Source organism: Dendrobium catenatum, unplaced genomic scaffold (assembly GCF_001605985.2).
Source record: "Dendrobium catenatum unplaced genomic scaffold, ASM160598v2 fragScaff_scaffold_716, whole genome shotgun sequence".
NCBI lineage: Eukaryota > Viridiplantae > Streptophyta > Magnoliopsida > Asparagales > Orchidaceae > Dendrobium > Dendrobium catenatum.
The window spans coordinates 24,507,136-24,531,639 of NW_021319178.1; the positions used below are offsets into that span (position 1 = coordinate 24,507,136).

Here is a 24,504-nt window from a genome sequence, read left to right on the forward strand (position 1 = left end):
CCCCCCCCAGAAAGAAAAAAAAAACGTTCCTTTTATGAGTGTCCAAAAATAAAGATGATATGCTACTTTGTAACTCATGAATCACAAATATTATTGGGTTTTTTACACTAGGGGTAGCAATTTTCCTAAATATGCGTACTAGTTCTAAACTCAGTCCAACCAAATTAATTAGCAGGAGCAAGGGAAGTGATACATGTTCGTCTCTACTAAACCATAAGAATGAAACGAGGTTTATTGGTCCCAAATCGATCTGTTTGGAAACTAATTAATATCACATTTGTACATGCCTGTTGGAAGCTAACTTAATATATATACACCAAGCACGGGAACTTTGTGGTGAGTTATCTACTTATGTGTATTGTAGATATTTATATTTTATAAATAAAGTTCTATAAATCTACCCAAAAATATAGGAAATAAATGCAAAAAATGTTAATAGATAATAATGCAATATAAGTAGTTCAAAAAATTGACATGGTGAGCTTAGTTAACCAAATTTTTGGGGCCATGACATGCAATGTAGAGTTGACGACAAGTAATGAATCCCACCATTGAGCCTCCTCAGTTCCATCCATCACTTTGATCCACATCCTACTATCAATCAAAAAAGCCCAACCAACAAAAGGGAGAGCATGAAGATAATAAACATTATCCTGCTTTTATATTTTTATTACTTGTAGCCAACACCTATCTTCCCCACCTTTCCCATTATATGTCTTGAACCAAAACCTTTGTACCAGATCTTCACCTTTGCAAGTTATCTTCAGTGTTAACTCTTAGCATACACTAGGTAGGAAATAAGATAAGGGCTATAGCATGTAACTGAGTAACCACGAGAATAAAAAAAAAGCACAAATAAGCTGCATGATGTGAGGGAATTCACAAGTTACAAAAGAACAAGGGTATACAGAAATAGTAACAATGAAGAACTGAACTATACTTGGTGTTACGATACTAATGGTTGACTTTACCCTTCGCCTTAACCAAGTGATTTGAATAGGTTATCAGGTCATCAAAATAATAAGTCCAACTTCCAATGAATAAATATGACTAGTGGTAACAATTAACAAATCTAACTAAATGATTACTCAGGCTCAAAGGATAAGGATAAGACAATACATATGACTACTTCGATCTTCTGGCTTTGTCGTTGTTTAAGTTTCAGTGAATCCCCTGTGCTGCCATTGGGAAAGTGAGCTCTTTGATGAATCTTACAGCTATGCCATTTCATTTGAAAAGGAATGATGCCCCAAAATGGTTACGATCTCAAAGTGAGGGGGACTATGTTACGAGCGGACCGGTCCCCTCTGTAACGCCTCATGTCCCGCCACTGGTACCATGCCAGTGCCTTCCCTTCCAAACACAGTCCTGCCGCTGTCAGTTTCTCCTCCTCTGTCAATCCGTTGACTGCAAAATACCGTTCCTCTTATCATTAAATATCTAAGACTTCAAGGAAGCATTACATCTAATAATTTAATTAAATGTGCACATAGTGTTAGGTTACTCTTATCAGTTTGCTTAAGCTTTTTCATGAATGTTCGTCTAGCAAATTGGCATTTTAGTCAAACTTGGCCAAGCTTTTTGGCACACCTAATATAAGTGAAGAAAAAAATATTAAAATCATACAAAAAAGAGACTAACAATTCCATCTCTTGAGCCAATATACATGTCACTTTGCAATATTAATGTTCTTACTGATGGCACTTGTCCTGATCATTTCTGTGTTTTGTGCCATATAAATTTTCTTACATATTTTGTGCATATTCTTTTGCATTGAAATGAAAGTTTAATAAAGGGAAGGGTTGTTGGTGCCGCTTTAATGGCTTTGCTTACCTATATCAGCACAAACAATATTTATACAACGTACTATTAATAATATAATTTCTATGTTCTTCAAGCCCAATTCTTAAAACGTATGAAATTAGCCAATTATATCCAGGAAATGCTTTGGCGGGGGAATTAGATGTCATAAATATGAATATATGATAACCTAGAATCAAAACGTTAACATCATCATCAATATTATCCCAACTATTTGGGGTCTATGAATCATCACTCTCCATAGATTCTTGTTAAGTGTAGCATGAGATTTTAGATTAGTTGGCTCAAATTCTTTTGCACAATTTCTAATCAAGTTACATTCACTCAACCCTTCTAATTTATAATCCTACTCAATTAATTCCATCTACCCATTTTTATTGGTGGTTTTCTATTCTCCGTGAGCATATATTAACCACCTAAGCCTATTTTTCACTATAATATAATGCATAAGATTAAGAAGTAGGTTAATGAGAACTTATATAACGGTCTCCAACATCTTTCGCCAAGATAACCATGCATATTAGACCAGTTCAACATGTATTTTTGGAGCATCAAATTGTATGAGGCAATTCTTAAAGCACTCATTTGGATAGTCACATAGCATTCAACAACATACCTAGCTCTTCTAATCACAAGCATGTCCCCAGATAAAAATAGAGAAATTGACAGCTCTCGCAAACAAACAAGTAAAAAGATACGATAATTATTAAACTAACTGTAACCAAAGATGCATACCTGGATTGCGACGTAATAACTTTTTGCACAAATCAATGCAATGGTGACTCAAATTGCTTTCTGAGGGGAAGCGTAGATCATTTGATTTCACTATATTTTGCAATAACTGAAAAATGATAACCATTTTTCAGAATAATATGTATAGTGCTAGTACCACTTGGGTAAATCAAGTAACTTACCTGTATTTGATTGTTTCCGGTGAAAGGAGTTTTGCCAGTGACAAGCTGAAATAAGATCGCACCAACACTCCAGAGATCTGCCTGCTCTTGCAGTAAGGATTAAAAGACCAAAGTGAGAAAAAAAATATTAGAAAGTAACCTTTAAATAAAGGGATCAAGGTTTCACCTTGGCATCATATTTCTGAAGCTGCATTATTTCTGGAGCCATGTAAAGAGGGGAGCCGCATAAAGTTTCAGCTAAGCCAAGTGGCTGCAAGGACCTGAGATGGAAAAAGCTGCTATAAGAACTTTTTATAAAAAAAAAGAAATGCAAATTGCAGGAAAGGTGATTGATGATACTAGGATAAAACGGATAAGTGAGACAAGCCCCTAACAATGATTTAAGGATATATAAACTTTATAACAAAGTCATATCAGCCACCTCGGCAAAACATGGTGATGCAGAGGAGATGCCTTGATTTCTTTGCGTGATTCTTGTAAAAAATGCATGATATGAGGTCGAAATCAGAAAAGTTATTTCATAGTTCACTTGTGTTGTCTTAGCAAGGAATGAAACATGAAACCAGACAAGCCAGATCCATCTCAAAAAATTTTAGCTCAAATTTAGAAAAGCTGTTTAAAGAAAGAAGAATTATAGCAGATTAGGAAAGCAACAAAAGTAACAAAGTGAAACTGCTAAAATAAAATTACATCATCAATTCAAATAAAAAATATTATTAAGATCAATTTAGGGGTTATTTGATAAGCTGAAAAAGAAATGCAGTGTAAAGGAATATTTTGAAATTGTTTGGATGAGTGTAAAAGGAATACATGAGATTACTTGTTTTGTTTAGTTTGAAGTAAAATGAATGCAATATAAAATGAAAAAAGGGAGGTGGTAGGTGGCCGACATTGGCAGCAATGGTGGCCGACAGCAAACAGCGGTGGTGTACGGTGGCGGAGACTATGGTGGGCAGCGGTGGTAGTGGCCATCGGTAACAGGTAGTGGTGGTTGGTGGCGGCGGCGAGCGGCAGTGGCAGGTGGTGGTGGGCAGCGGCAGTCAGCGACAATTGGCAGCAGGCAGCTGTGGTAGTCGGCAGTGGTGGTCAACGGTGGCGGCAACGCTCGGTAGTGGTGGGGCGGTAGCAGGCAGAGGCATGCGTTGGCGGTCGGCAACTGAGGGAGGTAGCGGTCGGCTTGTGGTGGCATCAATTGCAATAAATATTCGATGTATTTGAAACTCGTCCAAATTTGAGGATTCCAAATACACATAAAATGAACTAAATGGTGAATTTCAAATGCACCAAAATTTTACACTGCATTTCTTTTACTTCAAACAAAACATCAATATTATCAAAACCCCTGCATTTGAAATATTTTACGCTCCTTTTACTTCAAATCAAACAGCCCCTTAGTAATACTTGATTAAGAGGTATAATCACACAAAATCAGCATGGATATAAATGCTTTAAAGGAACTCTCTCACCTTGCAAAACCAAAATCTGCAATTTTCAGCACCGAATTGTCATCCATTGCTGACAAAAGGAGATTCTGTCAAACATAAAGATAATCTCAGAACACATGCGAAGTTCATTGCAAGATGCTGATTCAAGCATGTATAGTATTCATGTGGTGCCATTTAGAATTCTTGCATGATTCAAGTAATATTGAGAACAGTAGGAAACCACACCAAATGGTTCAAGGCTTATTAGGCTTATAGGCTATTGAAAAGAGGTAATAAGAGCATCCATAATGTCATTCATGTCAACTTAAGGGACACAAGAAACATCAATCATAAACTAGTACATCAGGGAAGTAAAAAATATAAGAATACAGATTCAAAGAATTGAAAAATAAAATAAACCAATGTTAAATTTATGATTATGCAAAGTAAAATACAAATTCATTGACTGCTTTTCTGCCGTGATATATTTGGTACGAAAGATATTTCATGGTTTTTTGGCGGTTCATCAAGGATACTTTCTCCTACTACAGTAGGACTGGGTTAAGAAAAGGACAATTGAACTAACGATTTGAGGAAAAACTCTTGTAACCTAAAATAATTCCCTCATTTTGATGTTCTACTCTATTTTTATGACCCAAAACTCATCTTCTGTAAACTTTCTCTACTATTTTTTCAACAAAAACTTCACATTCTGTGATAATTTTATCAGGGGGGAAAAGGAAGAAGTGATGAGCAAAAGACAAACCTTAGGTTACCTCTTCTGTGGTAAAAAAGGCATTAAAATGTCAATACATAATATTTGCAAGCATGAGTATCCCAATACTTGGCATGGATACACAAAATTATGATAGGAAATACTTAAGTTCTCAAGTATTCCTAACTCAAATCAGTAAAAATACAGCAACTAACTGCTGTCCACAGCGTTAAAACAGCAGGAATTCAGAGAAACGCAGCAGAAAATAGGGAAAAACAGGAGAAAAACACAAGATCTTGCTTGTATTCTACTAGAATTCCAAGAAAGCAACAAAGATACAATTTGTTCTTCAATTCGAGAGGAAGAACAACTCTCCAACGTTCTCCGGCGAAGCCAAGAGCCCAAGCACACAAACCCTAGATCTCAAAAGAGAATTCAAATTCAAGATGAGGAGCTAATTCCCCCCAAACTCCTAATTATACAAAATTAATCATAAAGGACAATCATAAACTTCCTAAAGCAGCCTCTCACGTTCAAATTTTCCCTCCTAAACTCCCCCCAAAAGCCCACGCGGAACCTCACGGTTCCGCTCCCCCCGTTTTTCTCCGCCTGGAATAGAATTGGAGCGGTCCCTGTTGGACCGGTCCAGCCGGCCCAGGATGGGCCGGTCTAACAAATTATCAATGTGGTAAAAGGAAATACTTGTGCAAGTATACGAGATGAGAGTTCGTGGATGGTAGGAGTAGACAAGCTTCTTCCTAGGATGATTGGATAAAGCAAAGAAAGGCTAGAACTCTATTTTTATGTGGAGGTAAGAGACTTGCACTTGAAAACTATTGAGAAAGAAGAAAGCAACAATCTTAAGCACCTAATGAAGCAAAACTTTGAAAGTATACTTGAATTGAGAGAAAAGAGAGAGAAGGGAGAAGTTCTCATACACGCACAGAATGACCCTTATACACAACTTAGATCGATAGGGAAGGAGGAAAATGACTGAAAATCCCACAATTTTTCATGAAAATAATCATAACTAGTGTTCCATACATAAAGTCTATCTAAAGTGATAAAAACAAATCCTAAACTAAGGACAAAAGTGCCTAAACTCTCATCACATTCAAAGTAATGCAAAAATGAAGGATAAGTTATTATTGGCCAAGTATGATTAAGAGTAAACCAAGCATAAAACTAAAGATATGGTTCCCTTCTATTGTTTGAATTTGTTTGTAGAGATAGCTAAATAAGAAACTAATTAAGTTAAGCTTATTCATAGAATAGTCAGCCAATATTAATTGTACAACTCCCCTGGGGCACATAACTCTCCTCTAAAGAGTTTTGAGTAATATAGTCATTCTGGTGATCCGGTGTAAGCTTTTGAAGATCTTCTTAATTAGGCATGCTCATTTTATGAAGGTCAATCTCTTCATAATCAAGAATCTCTTTGTATACAACTCTTCTTAGAGTAATGTTATAAAAAAAAATCCTTGGCATTAAAGTACACAATTCTAATAAAAAAAAGAGCTCAGTACAAACAACAATTACAGTAGAAAATTCTCTTATAGAAGAATCAAATTAATAATTCTCAAGGCTCATAAGTTCTAAAATAATGCATAACATATTTATGTTAGATATAGGATGCATATGAGGAGGAAAAATCTACAACATAGGCATTCAAACTAATCTTCATGCTTATTTCAAAAAGATCGCTGACCCTTAAAAGTTATTTCTTACAAATACGATATGTTTGGGACTGCTTATTTGCTGCTTTGTTTTAGGAAAAGCAACTTGAAATCTACTTGGGGCATTACTTTAAAATGGGATTTTATAATTTTCACATTCGACAACTGCTTCTCGCAATCGACGAAGGCCTACAGTGTTTCCTGCTTCCCGTTGTTTTAACACTAAAAAATGACCTAAATACACTCCTTCCTCCTAGACCAATTTCACGATTATCAACTTCTTGTATGTCAACTTCCTCACACAATTCTGTGAGATTATTGCCGCTCTCCATGTAGCCGATTATTATTAGATCGGAGATCACTCATCATAGGTAAATCTCGGATTCAAAATTGTTCCTAATTCAGAAGAAACCCATTCCACAACTGGGAGCAATTTCACAAAAAAAAAAGTGAAATCTCTTATCACTAATTTTCTGAAATTGTAGCGAGTGATTTTTTTTTATGGCATTTCAATCGAAGTTATGCATCAACCTGTTTCAAAAAACGAAATCTCTTACCGCTAGGTTTTACACTATCATCTCATCCTATTTAAAAATATGAAATTATTTGTTGTAATTTCAATTCATAAAAGAGTATTGTAATTTCAAACATTATATTTGATGAGGTTTTTGCTCTCCAAAGGTGTTGAAGGGATAACTCTAATAGAGCTAGCTAACGATCTAGTACAACAAGGGTGAGGGAGGTCAAGTAAACTACACGAAGAAAACCTACATATCTTCTCAAAATTGAACGCCTTATGGTAGGTATCTTCAACATTTTTCATAACTATACCAAATTACCAATACACTAATAACCCTATGTCAACATAAATACCATTAACGAATTTGGTCATCAATTTCTAATCATGCTCTGAGTTATCACACATTGAGACTAGCTCCTTAAGTCAATTAAGGTGATCAGCAATTGAGTTAAGAACATTACCTGCAATTTAGAAAAGATTTAACAGGACAACTCTTATAGTGGAGTGGCTAATACTTTTGTCTTAGTATTCTTTGCATTTCCATATAATTAGAGATAAGAGTAGCTCCTTACAAGTCAGCTACACAGCTAATGAATTTTGAATATATTTATTAGTTGGAATTAGACAACTTTATTTAGGCACCGCTTGTCAATTATGTTATGCTAAGTGAATAAACTGAAACCTCAGACTCCATGTCTAAGTAAGCCTTCGAAAAACATCAAATTCAAGAGCTACCTCCTTAATCATTCCAGAAGATTTGAAGATCATCAACAAGACTATAGAGATTTACAGCTAGAACTCTAGGATTAGCTGAGAGAAACCTAAATGAAGAATTAAAAAATCATCAGTTTAACTACTATGACTGACACCTAATTGACAGTTATGTCAAAATAACTAAATAAACCTTAGACCCTCGATCGAATTCAGCATCCGGAGAACATCAAATCCATGTGTTTCAACCTTAATCATTCTGGAAGAATTTGAAGATCGTCAACATGACAATCATGATTGACACCTAGTGCTCTAGAAGGAGCAAGGAGACACCTAAATCATTTAAAAAAAAAATGGAAGGGTGTAAACATGAAGTTCAGGACTGACAACTAGTACCTATAAGTTTTGTGTGTTCAATGATGAAACCCAGATCTTAGACTCCTAATATAAGTAAGCATCTGGACAACATCAAATCCAAGAGCTTATATCTTAATCATTCTAGAAGAATTTGAAGATCAATATGACAAGTATGACTAGCAGATAGTGTTCAAGGAGGAATTATGAGAGATATAAATCATTCTAGGGACTTGAAGATCGTCAAATGGCACCTAGTGTTTGTCATTTATGTTGTGCTAAGTTAAAAAAAAATATATATATCAGACTCCTAGTCTCAGTAAGCATCTTGAGTCTCAGTAAGCATCTTGAGAACATTAAATCCAAGAGCTTCCATGTCGCTGCCAATTTATGGCACTAACTAATCTAAATTTTGTCTCAAGGAAGTGATGTATGCCTCTAACCTAGTTATGCTTCGCAAAACTACATTTTCTAGGGAAGAAACTATAACCAATTAAGCTATTATTTATTTGTTCCTTAAATTAATTAGTTTGGAAAATAAATTGATCAAAATTTGTATTGGATCTATTTCATAATAAGTGTCATTTGTGCATGCAATGCGTAAGATGTATGAAGTAAAAATTAATAAGGATTCTAGATAATGTGCAAATAGATTTATCAGAACCAATTATCAACAGATTTCTTTATAAGATGATTATTCTCTATCCCACTATAAGATCAATTTCGAGGCCTTTGAATATTAAAAAAATAACTTAAATCAAGTTCATCAAGCAAGGAGTATGATAATTTTAGTAAAAAAATCAATTCACTCATCTGAAAATCTCACCAAGTATAGTCAATTTGCAGGAATATCGTTGCTTAATTACAATAGAGTTTATATAATTAGTTGTTCATGCAAAGTTAAAGATCTATCATTGAATATGTAAATAGGAATGCTAATATCAACAAAGATTAAATAATTGTCATAGTAAAGTTGTGCCCAAAAAAAATAGTATTCCCAAAATAGATAGTAAATCTCTATAGCAGATGGCTTTGATAGTGAAAAATACTGGCCTCAATTATCCATCAGTACTGTTTTACCTTGATGTGGATCTACGAGTCATTTGCTTAAATTGTTTAATCTCCTAAAAATTTATTTTTCATGCACAACTAATGGGTTAGTGTATTCTTGGGTAAGGTCTCATTCAAAAAAAAGAGAAGAGGATGAATTTTAGTTGAGCAGAGGACTATTAATTGAAGAAGAGATATATATTTTAGGAAAGCGCGGGATCCTCAAAATTCTAAGTGCTAGGGGAGTGTTGGTCAGCCATACTAACGAGGACTCACAATGTACACCTCGTCATAATACCAAAGAAGCTTCACAAAATCTTATCTTCAATTCTCATTTATACTCTCCTCAAGTTTTTTCCTTCAAGTTACCGTGATTGGCCAATGTTGGCAAAACTCCACACCCTTCTACACCCACCTGATTTTCTAGAATTGTTACATATCACCACAATCTAATGACTTGCCCTAATCTCTCTTCAAACCCCACTCCCTGCATCATCTACACGCATTGACCCAACTTATGTAATGACATCTTTTACTAAAAGATTCATCATCACCCCCTTTTAAAGTTAATATTGTTTAATTGCAACAATTAGCATGATCAATCTCATGCTTAAGTTTTTCCGAGCAAAAGTTCTCACCTTACTGATTTCTTGTATTCAAAATTGTTTCTCTCATGTACGTTCTTGTCATTCAAAATTTTTGGGATGTCTCGGTCATTTTCTATTGTAGATCTGCAGGGAACATGGATTCTGTTTGCATATTTGACAGGATAAATCTTGCTTCTTGAACCACTTTCGATCCTCATACTTGTAAGTTGAACTAATATGAATTATCCCAAAAAGAGCTAGAATTAATGCTTTCAGGCTATTAGTGCTTGTTTAATTTATGGCAGTGCCTCCTAATAGTGCATATTTTGATCTAGTGATAATATGACTATCCTAGTAGGCTAGTATACACAAGTTTCTCCTAAATGAGTGGATCCCTTGTTTGCGCAATGAAGTAAAACTAGTGGCAAGGTTTCTTCGTATGATTTTTTTTTTTTTTTTGGGGGGGGGGGGGGGGTGGGGGGGGGCGGGGGGAGGGATATTCTTCCGTCAGTATTTCAGCTGTCCCATTAAACCAACTTAACAGACTATCAATGACATAAAAATGGTCTCCAATACAATCCCAGCAGCTTTGAGTTCCAACAAACATACGCACCATCCTTGTTTTTAAAGGAATGTGAAGAAGAAACAGATAGTAGAACCTACAACCTCACAAACAAATGGCAACTTAGGCAGCATTCAAGTACCACAAACAAGTAAAAGGAATATGGGTAAATTTTTGGAACGAGTGGACTTGTATTTATCACTACTTTAAGAAAGTTTGCTTATTATTGCTTCTGTTTTAGAAAAAAAAAATATATTCTTCTGATTTTTTGGATCTGTCACAACAAAACATTCAGCAAAGTTTTTGAAGACCATTCCATACAAATAACATTGCTTCATTAAGGACATGACGTACATTTTGATATAGTAAGTTTGCTGTAAGCAAAAGATGGATCTTTAATAGTTCATAAGAGAATTGTAAAACCTGTGGCTTTAGATCACGATGAATTAGATTGTTGTCGCGGAGAACTTGCAAGCCATTAGCTGTGCAGGTGAAAATATATATATCTATATTATTAAATTATACAAAGAATAATAATGTAAAGTTCAATAACTGGATAACTTTTTTTCTTTTTTAATTATAGCAAGCAATTAACAGGTCACTGTACCTAGTTGTTGCATAAAGTGCTTTGCAGTAGCTTCTGAAACTCTTCCATGCCGTCGTATATACAGGGATAGGTCGCCACCTCTGCAGTATTCTAATATGAGATAAATTCTCCCAGAGGCCTGAGAATGTTAAGCCAAGGAACCCAAGTGAATGCAAAATCAAATAGCATGAGCACAAATGTAAAACTTCTCATGATCATGTCGCCTCCTCTGCAGTGTTCTAATATGAGAATTTCTCCAAAAGGCGAGAATATAAGACAAGGAGGCCAAGTGAATGCAAAATCAAATAGAATTATACAACAATTAGAGCACCATTGTAAAACTTCTAATGGCAATGCTTTCAAAAAAATGCAACATCTAAAAATGCCCTTAATTATATAGGAAGCTTTTTTTTTTAATGGCGTTAGAAAATAAGCACAATCTCTTTAATAGTCATCAAAATAATCCCCAGCGAGATGCTACTTTGCATTTTTTTATTTGTATCATTAACCACCAGGAAACACAGATTTGCAACACTATCATCAATGCTCCCAATCTTTGCAACTAATCTCTCTTCATAATGTCATCCGTACCAATCTTCTCACAAATGATCATAGTTCGATTATAAGTGACATTTTACGGTTGATTTCTCTATTCATATTCAATCTCAAGTCAATACACCAAATCCAACACACATTACCAAATAAGGCAACCAGAAGATATAATAAACACATCAACACCCATTGTTTAAGTGGATAGAGTGGAGAAATGCAAACCAGCTCTTTAGCTCAATCACTAATTTTTAATATAGACAACCTGGTAAAAGAAGATGTATTTAAAGGATCAAATCCAAGAAGCAGCCAAAGGAATTCACAGGTAAATGAGTCGTAGAAGCACAAATTAGGCCCAGTAGCATCATGGGGAAGTAAAAGACAACTCCAAGAACCACGACATCAAAAATGAGTGAAAGAGACGGTTCCTTTTTTCTACTCGTACTTACTAGTAGTGATTTCTATAAAACCTTGATCTAAAAGAAAGATATTCTAGCTTGAATGTTCATTCACATTTCTTTTTCTTGCAGTTGAAACACTAAGGTTTACCCTTAGAGATAGGATACAAAATGAGCATATACGTGAAAAGGTTGGAGTAGCTCCAGTAGAAGATAAGATTAGAGAGAGTCGCCTTAGATGATTTGATCACATAAAACGGCGGCCTTCCGATGACCCGGTTAGGAGAGTAGAGGTATTAGATTTGACTTATGTTAAGAAAGGTAGGGGTAGACCTAAAAAGACTTGGTTAGAAAATATTAGGAATGACCTTTCTTTATTAGATTTAAACGAGAATTTGACTTTTAATAGGACACAATGGAGAAAAAGGATTCATGTAGCCGACCCCACGTAGTGGGATAAAGGCTTGATGTTGTTGTTGTTGTTGTTGTTGTTGTTGCAGTTGAAACACTAAGGTCTCACATTATGTATGATCACTATTCTCATTATTCCAAGCAAACCACTTTTCATATTCATTTGGTTGACTCAAGCTTCTGCATTTTGGTACATTCATTGAGTTTCAATGGCAGTGAAAGCAAAAGAACAAGTAATCAAGAAAAAGTTCGAGCAATCCATAATGATAGGGGAAAGCAAGGTTTTTGATGATCATGCTATATGAATAATCAATATAATTATGGCATGCTTTGTGTACAGCTCCTATGATTGGAAGCACTACTTGATATGACTTAAGAAGCATGTCAAATTGATAAAAAATTATCATCTAGAAATTTTAGAGGAATCCAGAAATCAGAAATGTAAGCAATCCCTATTATGTTGGTATACTAGGTAAAATTCCTAAAACTTTTGAGAACATTTAATATGCTCTAAATTGAGTACAACATTGACTAAGCTTTTTAATTAATAGAATTTTCAAGCTATTTTTTAATCGATACACAACTATGCTTAGCTATGTCATATTTTATTTATTCAAAAAAAAAAAAAGCTAAGCATATTCAACATCTACAAATTGTTTTCAGAACTTGGCAGAAAATAAATTGTAAACAAAATTCTTTAAATATGAATTTGGGTTGCACAATTTATGTTTTATCTTAGATACACTGTGACCAATAAAGGAATATATGTTAATCCTCAAAAGATTAAAACAATGGCCAATAGACGTAGACTAACTAAGTTGCTAAGATTTGCATTTTTCTCGTACTAGTAGAGTATTGCAGAAGATTTATTCAAAAAATAATGAAGTTTGATTGGAATGAGAGATGTGATCAAAATATTTCTGAAGTTGAAGTAATGTATAATTCCAACTCTAATATTATCTATTAAGGATTACTGGTTTCCCAACCTACAATGATGCTTCATTGATAGGCTTTTGATGTGCATTAATCAAATATGGAAAAGTAATATCCTATATTTCAAGATAAATGAAGGCTCATGAGAAATTACACAACCTATAACGTAGAATTAGTGTGATTTTTGTTCTAAGGATTCGGAAACATCATTTATATGGTGAACATCATGAGATCTTTAATGATCATAAGAGCTTAAAATATATTTTCAATCAAAAAAAATTAAACCAAGGTGAAGGAGATGATAAGAATTTATCAAACATTATGATCTTAATATATAGCAACACCTTGATCAAGATAATAGAGTTATCGGTGCTTTGAGTAGAAAACCTTCAATAATATAGCATAGTATATTACAAATGAAGAGTAATTAACAGAAGATAGAGAGAAATTATATGTAGAGAAGATAATATTAAAGGTTTAGTATTTTCTACAACCCATTCATTTAGTTATTCAACCAACTTGGCAAAAAAGCTTTATAAGAAAGCAACTTGAATATCCATAATAGCAAGCTAATTAAATGTGTGAATAACGAAAGATAAGAAGAACTTAATATCATAATAATAAGGTTTCAAATTCAAATATTGTTTCTATGTTCCATATGGTATAGATTTGAGTCGAGAATTTGCATGAGACAAATAACTCCAATTGCACAATCCAACTAGGAAGCAATAAAATGCATCAAGATATGAAGGCTGTCTTTTGGCAGCGTAACATGAAGAAATACAATTGAAATTGTAGCCTAATGTTAAACTTATCAATTGATTAAAACAAAGCACTGTAGCTTAAGATTATTGCAGACTTTGACAATACCAAAATGGAAGTGGAAATAGAGAGCTATCGATTTCATGATAGGTTTTTCATGAATTAAGCAAGAATATGATGTTGTATGGTTGGTTATTGACAAACTCACAAAGTTTGCTCGCATCTTGCCAATTAAACAACATGAATTTTTTGATAAACAAGCTAAAATATATGTGGATGACATTGTTAGATTGCATGGTGCAGCAAAAGCAATTGCATCAAATAGTGATGGTACGAGCTAGGGGGTAGAAATCAAAAGGCTTTGGAAAAGGCTAGATTTTAGTACAGCCTTTTATCCACGACCGAATTGTCAGTTATAAAGAGTAATTTAGATTCTTCAATATCTAATACGATTGTGTACTTGATTTTAGAGGGAATTGAGAAAACCAACTACAATTAATAAAGTTCACTTACAATAATAACTTTCAATCAAGTATTGATATGAGAGCATATGAAACACTCAATAATATGTGGGCATTATTATGCCAAACAAAAATTGGAGAAAGGAAATTAATAGGGTTAAGTTAATTGACCAAACAACACAAATTTGTCAAAAAAGAGATATATTAAATGCACCTTAAATACAACAGAGTAAGCATTAGATTCTAAATAAATATTGAATTCAATGTTGTTCATTTGCACTTGTTAAAGTTAGCCCAATAAAGAGAGTGACTAGTTGGTAAAGTGGGGAGTTGAATCCTGGATGTGTTGGACCTTTTGAACTTGTGGAGTGAGCGGACAAGATGGCTTACAAATTAGATCTTCTAATGACGAAGCATGATATCGATGATGTGTTTCACATATTTTCTTTACATACATTTATTCAAGAAGAGACTAGGATACTTTTACATAAAGGGGAAGACATTTGACTCAACATATGTAAAGAAATCAAAGATAATATTGGGAGCTTAGGAACAAGAATATCCATATTTGTTTTCAAGTATGAAAGCAAAATTTTAGAGATGAAAAACGAGTAATAAATATGATAACCTAGTGTTTACATCAGATGCATTGTGTATTCGCCTTAATTGACCCACTTCTCAAAATTCACTATTCAAAGTATCCTTTTTCTCCAATAAAATGCATGTATATTGCCTATACATCATTGCATTGAGCACAAGTGAAATCACCCCATACATGCATACAAACTCCCAACCCAATAGTATGTACATTTAAAGCATAGGGGTAGGCAATTTTATGTGAAGTTTGTATGTTTTTGGAAATAAATGTACAATTAAGCTTATATATTTATGTTGGTTTATGACCTATTTGCTTTTATAGCATCCCAAAATGAATGGAACTTGATTTATGAAGCAAAGACTTATAATTTGTAGTCTATAAGGTGTCAAGGCATGAATGATGGCATGCATTCTGATAAACATGACTGAGGGAGTGGTAAGGGATACTTGTGACTTCAATAAATATGAAATATAAGGGATAGAGAGAGGAGCATGTAAAGCTTCTTGTAATTTTGGAGAGCTAAAAAGCTTGTGAATGCTTTGGTAAGAGCTTAGAGGGGAATCCAATAAGGACAAAAGCATTTAGAAGTAAGACTTGCGAGCTAATAGCTTGTTTGGGGTGAGTGATCTTTGTTATGACATGGATGAGCATGCTTTCTTTCCTTGGAATTTTGAATGATGAAATATTTAATGTAATTTTTTATATACATGAATGATTCTAATGATTATAAGAAATGGTTGATAGTCTAAATGTTGATGGATATACACACGCATATACTTAACACCGCCACGCAAAGATGTATATCATCATGAGCATGTTGTGCATGAATACCATGTGATATATGATTCATGACTTGTGCTATAAGAAGATGGAAGTTATCATGAATGTCATGAATGGAAGATGTGTTTGTATGAAAGCTAAAGATGAACAGGATATGCTTGCATACTGTAAAATGATACATAAAAGTTGGTAGACAAATAGGTAAAATGATTAAACCATAGTTTTTTTCTCCAAAATGATGAAACAAGGAAAGGTTATATGATTGGACTGTCCTACCTACACTCCTACCCAAATGATGACTGCATGGTTGGATTGCAATCTTATAAAACAAGATGCCTATATGATTGCGATTAAACAGCTTCCTATCAATATAAATGGGATGACTACCCTACCAAAATGATGATGATACATGTTGTATATAAATGCATAATAAACTATTGAATGATCATGAATAATGATTTATTTCATAGGCAATTGTGTCCATATAAAAGTGATGATGATTGATCTACATAAGGCATGCATATCATCTTCTATCCTTGAATATAGTTTACTATATAATATTTAGTGTTATTTGTTGGAATTTAGGCTTCGTTTAAAACGACATTTTTATTGCTTCTTAAAACATAATTTTAGTACAAAAATTTTATATTTTGTACTAAAACTCTGTTTTAAAAAATAGTAAAAAAAAAGTCATCCCAAATGAAGCCTTATACTTATCTCCGCTATATGCATAATGTTTTTTAAATAAGGACCCTAAAAACAAGGTTGAATAAAAATGAAGAGTTGGAAGAATTTAAAGGATATTTTGATGTGCATACATGATAATGTAAACTTATGTAAATGATGTGTCTATGGTTTAATATACTTCTTGTGAAAGTAACTTTAGGATGTATGAATAATATGTCTAATGAGAATGTAACATAACGGTTTTAATGACTCACTTAATACGTGATATATATATATATATATTGTTGTGTCAGGCTAAATGACAAAAAATGTCGGTCAACTAAACCTATTACAACAAAGAGGTTATGTGGGCTAGGTATGAAAAATAGAGCTAGTTGTTGGATCTAGTTGGAAAAGAAACTATTTTTTAAGTAAATCTACCAAATAAATTGTCGAGTTGCTGAGAGTCTTTGGCTGATAAAAAATATAATTGTACTAGATGATCCTCATCTACCTTTAATAGAAGACTGATTTCTTTCAAGATAATAACAAATGAGAAGAGAGATTCATCATGAATCTTCACCCAAAGATTATAATCTAAAATCCATTCATAATAAGTTTTCAAGACTAAGGTACTAACAAGTTGATGAGGTTGAAGATCACAATGCATTGCTATTAAATTGTGGATGATCCCGACGAGAAGTTAGTGCACCATAGGTCATTAGTAGGCATGTTATCAACTATAGAGGAATAGATCTCAATCAGACCCGATTGGTATAACTCATGTTGGAATGAAATATAATCCATATAACTCGACTCAAAAAAGTTGGATAGGAATCGACTCATGCTAAGACATGATAAGATTTAACTTATCTAGATTTAAGTTATAATGTATCATAAATTCATATTTGTAAATCCTGTGTCTAAAAATATGTGTTGGATGAATATTTTTTTATGATCAATTATAAATAGATAGCATATAAAATTCTTGCTTTTTTATTCCTCCCATGCATATCCTGAGTCCCACTCCTATCAAGCACAATCCTCATAAGCTAGCTCTTATCAAGCCTCATCCTCTCTCTTTCTCTTGTCCTCAACAAAAATTGTTCCTCTTCCCCTCCTTTCTCTCTAAACTCTCTCTACAATCCCCTTTCACTTCTAAGCGGTTAGATTTCAAAATAGGAGTAATACATGCAAGAAGGAATAACAAGGAATAGGTGTTCTTCAACAAGATCCAATCATCAAATTAGCATAAGATCAAATCTTTTTTCTACATTAAGGGGACTTTAAAAACAGCACTTCAGTACAACCATTGATTTTGATCAAGTCTATTTGTTTGGGTTTAGTTATGGATTCAAATCCAATGTTATAGGAGTCTGTGAGTGTACTTGGAATAAGAAATAGAGCACAATGAATCTACACATTGAGATAGATGACATCAAGTACCGTCAAAGCTTAGTGAGATGAAGCTCCAAGAGCAGCTATAAATATGATTCAAGTAGACACATGTAGGGTCTATGAAAAACCCTGGCATGTGACTTAACACAGAACCACAAAATTCAAATAACTGAAAGAGTCTTCTCATTTTAACCCAACTAGATAGATTAGGATTTTTGTAACTTCTTTATCATAAGAAAATCTTTTCTCTTGGGTGTTCTTTCCCATTTATTCTCCTTTTCTTCTCATGGTTGAATCACCATTGTCTAAGGGCCAGTACAATCAGAAATATTGATATTCCAATTAGACGACTTGGCATTATCTACCTTCAATTGACTCAGGCCACAAAAGAAAGCTACAACTCTCCTAACTTCTTCAAGGAAGATCTTGCTGAAGTTCATAGCTGAAGAAATTGTCCACATTAGGTAATGTTGAACTTCTCGGACCTTTCTTAAGATTTCAGCTTTCCCTCTAGCAAGCTCTAGAAAAAGAGGCGCCACGAGGGAACCAGGACGGAGGATAAAAGGCTTGTCAAGTCAATAGCATTTATAAAGCAGCTTATGCTGCACTTCACATCACATGGTACCAGGAATCCCCTAAGCTCTAAGAACAAAAATGTTGTTCTCCCAAAAACTGAGCGATAAATAATCCATTATTCCATATGAAGTACTGCAATTATATAGTGATTGAAACAGAAATACTCCATACTTCAATTCTGGGAGGTGAATAAAAAAGGGTAACAGAACTCAATTTGAAAAATCGAACTATTTTTAAAGAAGTGGAAAAGCAGCATGGAGGAGGAAGAAAGCACGCAGGATGGAAACGGACCTCGATGATATCGTGCATTGCGATAATATTGGGATGCTTGATGCGCTTCAGAATTGCAATCTCTGAGAGAAGGCTTTCCTGGAGCTTCTTGGTGAGCTTCTCCATCACGATCTCCTTAACCGCCACCTCCACTCCGTGCACGCGGTGCCTTGCCAACCACACCACCGAGAAGGATCCCGAACCGATCTGACGGCCGAACATGTAGTCTCCAACCACCTTCCCTCCCCGGTAACCGCTTCCACCGCAGCTCGCCATCTTCCGAACCCTAAAGCCCAAGTTTCTAAAAGGCGCTACTTCTCACCAATCCACTTCGTCTCTTTTTTTTTGGGAAATTTTGTCCACTTCGTCTCTTACGCTCAATAAGCGCTTGGATTGCCAGAGGATGTCAGAAAAACCTGTAGGAGCCGGTGTAGAGAGAAGGGGGGAAACGGAACGCAATAGGCTTGCGAATTGTGCCGCCTGATTTGAGTTCGATACACGACAGGTGCCGTAAGGCAACCCTTGCATCGACATTTATATGCATACCCTTTTCGTTGGCTTATTGAAAGATGTTGCGGGCAAGAAATGCCATACTCGCATTTTCTTCCGCAAATGGGTGTTATGTATATTATTAGGAATATTGATTCGAATTATATTAATATTGGTATTATGTATTTCTACATGCTAAAATTATAAATTTTAAAATATTATTTGATATTCTTATCAATACATATTATTTAAGATAAATATAATTAGATCTATTTTCAAAATTGTTTATATTTCAATTAATTCAAAATCAAAATAAATTAATCAAATTAAAATTCAATTATGTGTAATTACTAATTAGATTTTCTAAATTTTAAAATCAAAACTAATTATTTTAAGTAATTCATAGGCCAAAATAATCAAATCAAATGCACGCACATACTTATAGGACTTGAAATTCAATTTTATTTTATTTGTCTAATTGTGATCAATATTTTATTTTAAATATAAAATAAATTTTAATTTTTAAAATAAAATATGATCATTTGAAATAATTTATCTTGATAATATTTTAATGGACTAATTTTATGTCTTGTATAAAGTGGGATTAATAGAGTTTAGCAAATGCAATTTAAAATATTAAAATAAATTGAAATAAATAAAAGATATATTTTATTTATTGTATTTTATAATTAATAATTAATGATGTTGAGTGTTTGAATATTCATAACACTGGAGTAGGAGTTTATCATTTTATTATGGGGAATTTACATACATACAACTTTATTTCTTTCTATTTACATAACTAACCTTTAAAACTTTAATATTACATGCCTACTACTCATAGAACAAATATAGGTGCATATAATTAAATATTAAAATTTATAGAGTGGTATGGATGGTAAGAATGAAATATATGAGTGACATATTTGATATTAAAATTTTATGTAAGTTGTAGGAATATAATATTAAAGTTTTGGGTGTTAAATATGTAAATATCATGAAATAAGATGGTATGTATGTAAATCCCCCTTTTATTATTTAAGAAAAAAAACATTATACATATAGATAAGTTAAGAGTTATTTCCTAAAAGATCTATTAATGGGAAAACTAATGAGGCATATTCAAGTTGAAATAATTCCATCAGTATCGACCAAAGATTATAAATAATATATTTTTCAATAACTAAAGAAGGCATCAACATAATGTATTAGTCGTAATCTATGAAAGATATTTATTATGGTAGAAATATGATTCTTGGGTTATCTTTGTTGTCATTAGGAATTAATGAGCAATAACTTGGTCACGAACATCAATAAGTAGGTGTCAAATGATTAAGAATGTCAAAAGTTAGCAAACAATTAGCAATTTGTTTGATTATCACCTAACAAATGATGAATCAGGCAATATTCAACCAGGAATATCAAAAGTCAAATAATAATAGGAGTTTAGAAGAAATAGGATAATTTTTATCAATTCTACTAGGAATAAAATACTTCATAGAATAGTCCTAATTAATACCCCTTGATCATTTGATATTTTTTAGAATTCTTAGTGTATTAATGATATTATAATTAAGTGAACTTAGGCTCATCAATTTTATGTTATTGAGAAAATCATTTTGACATAAAATTTGGAAGATATTTGATCTCTCAAATGATTTCAAAAAGGTCCTATCCGTGGTTATAAGTTTTAATGTAGGCCCATTTAAGCTAGGATTTATGCATGATTAGTATCATTATGTTGAATCGCAGTATATTAACTATAAATTTGCTAAAAAATAGTTTAAATGATATTGGAATTAATTTCCAAATTTTCTAACTCAAATATGTAGGTGCTTTGAGTTATGACTTATGAAGATTACATAAAAAAATTGTGCTTGATTAGATTTTTTTTTCTGAAGCATCAAATATCCCCTTACTTTTGACATAATAGTTTGTGAGACCAAAAACTACTCTAATTCCTAATATTTTGGGATTTAAACTCATAATTTATAGAAGATTTTAAGTCTAGCTCATTCCCTAGATATTGATATGGACCTCCCTTAGAAATCATTAATGAAATAATTTCCCTCAATTTTAATTTTATCGTTCAATGAAGTCAACACATTATTCATTTTTGAAATGTTGGTTAGTAATTCTCTAAAATGGCTTCAAATTACCTTTAATGACTTCATTGGGGCCCGAAAATTGCTAAATTGAGTTTGTAATGTTAAAAGATTATTTTGGGTAGTCAAAACAGGTGAACGAAGTATGACCAAACCTCAAAAAATGTTCACCAAGGTTTGGGATAAGGATGGTGCACCGATCAGTCGCTAGCCACACTAAGGCCACTATCACTTGTCAGTTGTGGACACTTGATTCATGTGAGTACAATTATTGTTTCAACTATTTTGTGTGTTTCAAGTCCTAATATATTTTTAAAATTTACAAGTTTCTTAATCACCTTCTATTTTTAAGTGTTATAAGAATGAAATATAGTTAATTCCTTTTGATAAAAAATTCAAAACTGCCAAAAAAATTAACAAAATTTTCACTTTCTCTCGTCCACCAAATCCAAAAAATTAGCTCTTTGGAGTCTAGGAGAGATCACAATTTCCCTCAAACTCCAGTTTGTATTTGAAAAGAAGCCAACAAATATCCTATAAGAAGTATAACTATGACCAGCCTTCAATGTTTATAATGCCTATAATAATACTCTATTGTTCGTTTAAAAGATGAAGTTGATTGTTCTCTTTGTATGAATCTTAATGAAGGAGGGGCCTTCGAAAATTATATTGTCACCAATGATGACTAATATTTTATAATCATATACATATGATGAATTTTGGTGTGATGACTTTCCCTTGCCTTCATGAACATCTCATAGTAAAGGGAAAAGTACGTTTCGAATGAGATGGAAAGCTATATCACAATGTGTCCTTATTAAAATTTTACATTTTTTTTTATATAATCGTACATGCTCAATTTAGATCTTGTAGAAGAATATTCTATTTGAGATAAATTGAATGGCAGTGGTCGGCATTATTGGATTTATTGTCACCAATGATGAGTAAATAATGCTTAGCAAAGAGTTTTACTTACTTTTCCAACACTTTGGTGGCCCTTGCCTCTTTGAACTATGAACGTGCCCCTAATCTCTTCCTTTGAAACTTTTGGTGATGTTAGTATGGTAGTTGCATTAACCATATATAGTTTATTTAACCTAACATAGTTATAACTAAGAGTCATAACGTAAGTTAGCTTTATAGGTGTAGACTACAACGAAGAGCGTTCCATGAAATTACCTTAAGAATTAGGAATACCCTGATTTGTTTATTATGGTACCACACAATGAGCTTAATCCATTATAAGAAAGGCTGAGGGAAATCTACCAAGAATTATTTTTATCCATCTTAGTAGGTTTATAAAGTATTACTTGGTAACTTAGTGATGTAGAACATCATGCTAAATTTGAAGGCCACATCATAATATTAAGATCAAAGGTCCAAGTGGGCACCATCATCAATGCATGACGAAAAAATTTTGATATGAAAATAAATAAAGCTGTAAAAATAATTTGGGTTTAAAAATAATTTTGATCTTCATGAAATGAATAAAGCAGGAGAGGGATTAATATATGCACTTTCACTGGATATATATCAACACATTGAGAAGATAGACCTTGAGTTCGCAAGAGATGTTAATGATGAGCATCTTTTTCTTATCAAATGAAAGGGTGACAGACGTGAGTATAAAATACCTTGTGAAGCATCACCAACTCAAAACCATAATATGTGGGAGCTATAAGCTATTGTCCCATGGGCACTCGATGACTAGTGTTGGTGGCCATGGTGGCTATTCAGGTGATAAGCAGTTCATTTTAGCTGAGGAACTTCGAGAAAAGATTTCATATATCTGTTAGGACTAAGTGCTGATAGTAAAGCTAGTTGATTTCAAGGGAAGTTTGTTTGGCATGAATATGTGATCTTGCTGGTACTAATCCAATTATACTAGCTGTAACTAAGGCATTGATCTTCTTCCTAAGCATACTGATCTGAATTGTGTGGGAAAATGGGTTGTGAAAACCACTATGAAGAAGAAGCTCAATTTCATTAGTGTAAACCTGACTAGTTCAAACTCTTTGGTTGGGATTGCTGGGGTTATATCAGAGATTCAGAAGAAGACAAAGGAGCTGATGTCCAAGTAAGTAAACCAGAGCATCCCAAGACTGCAAAGCCTGAGCTTCCAAAGGAAGTTCCTCTTCATCACCTTGCCTTCCTTAATGAACCAAAAAAATTCCAATGCTGCTTCTTGGTTCAGTATTAACGAACATCGTCGGACTTCTTATGTTTTATGGAGTACTCTGGTATAGTGTTATAAATACTTACCATCAGCCTTATCACATGCTTAAGAAAGGTTCCAAGCTCTAGTCATTAGTGTTCTTATTATTTGGGGCTATTTCTTTTGTTGCATATCCAGCAATATCATACTTCTTTGCAGTTGTTGGATCCAAGTTGATAAGAGGAATTAGATTGATGACATTTGAGGAGATTCTGAACACGAATATAACATAGTTTAACGACTCTGAGATCTCCAGTGGAATAGTTGGTGCCAATATATTAACAAATGCAACCAAAGTTACTAATCTTGTTGGCATTAGTTGTTCAGAGAATGAAAACTTTAACTACTGGATTAATAATTGCTACTGTTGTCATTGTTGCTATATAGATAAGTGTATGTTTGTGTGTGAGTATGTGTATACATACGCATGTAAAAAAAAATTAGAGAATTGTGCAAGTTTTAGAAAACTCATTTCGGCGCATGCGGCGCGACAAAACGAACACATATACACATTTTTCTTAGCGTGGTGGGAGCTAGGAAGCGGGTAATCACCCAAAATCCCTTATTCAACTTTTGTAGCGCACCGGAAAATCGTCTATACACGCTTTTCTTAGTGTGGTGGGATGGAAACCCGGTGCGACGCGTATTACGAAGTGGGGATACCCATAAGTACCCGCTTGCGGGGAAACAACTGTTTTTCCTTTGCAACAGGTACCGAAGATCCATACACACTTTTTTTAGCGTTGTGGGGGATCAAAAAAAATACAGGCGGGGTGTCCTCGTCCGAGGACACCTATCATACACGCTTTTCTTAGCGTGGTGGGAAAGGCCTAGTTTCCCGTAATTTTCTCCTAAATGGGGGAGACACCGGGAGACTGCAAAAATTTCGGGTAAATGTGAACTTGGACTTGAACAAAATGGACCTAAATGAACTTAAACTCAAATGATTTTGAAATGTATAAAACATGAACTT

At 33.7% G+C, this 24,504-nt stretch overlaps 1 protein-coding gene across 6 annotated transcripts in view; it reads right to left on the reverse strand.

The window, feature by feature from the left end:
* The window catches only part of LOC110114182 (serine/threonine-protein kinase ATG1c-like), a 32,385-nt gene extending 13,110 nt beyond the window's left edge, over positions 1-19,275 (reverse strand). For 3 of the 6 annotated variants that reach the window (XR_003701244.1, XR_003701243.1, XM_020846967.2), the window contains exons 1-7: positions 18,744-19,273; positions 10,942-11,059; positions 10,758-10,816; positions 4,202-4,266; positions 2,902-2,995; positions 2,736-2,816; positions 2,557-2,662 (exon numbers count right to left, since the gene is read on the reverse strand). Coding sequence is in view for 2 of the 6 variants with exons in the window: in XM_020846967.2 (XP_020702626.1) it covers positions 2,557-2,662; positions 2,736-2,816; positions 2,902-2,995; positions 4,202-4,266; positions 10,758-10,816; positions 10,942-11,059; positions 18,744-18,998 (778 nt within the window). In the remaining 4 variants the exon portion in view is untranslated. Of the gene's footprint in view, positions 1-2,556; positions 2,663-2,735; positions 2,817-2,901; positions 2,996-4,201; positions 4,267-10,757; positions 10,817-10,941; positions 11,060-18,743 lie in introns of all 6 variants that reach the window. The other 3 variants (XR_003701245.1, XR_003701246.1, XM_028696201.1) reach the window with 2 other exon arrangements.
* Between the last annotated feature and the right edge of the window lie 5,229 nt (positions 19,276-24,504).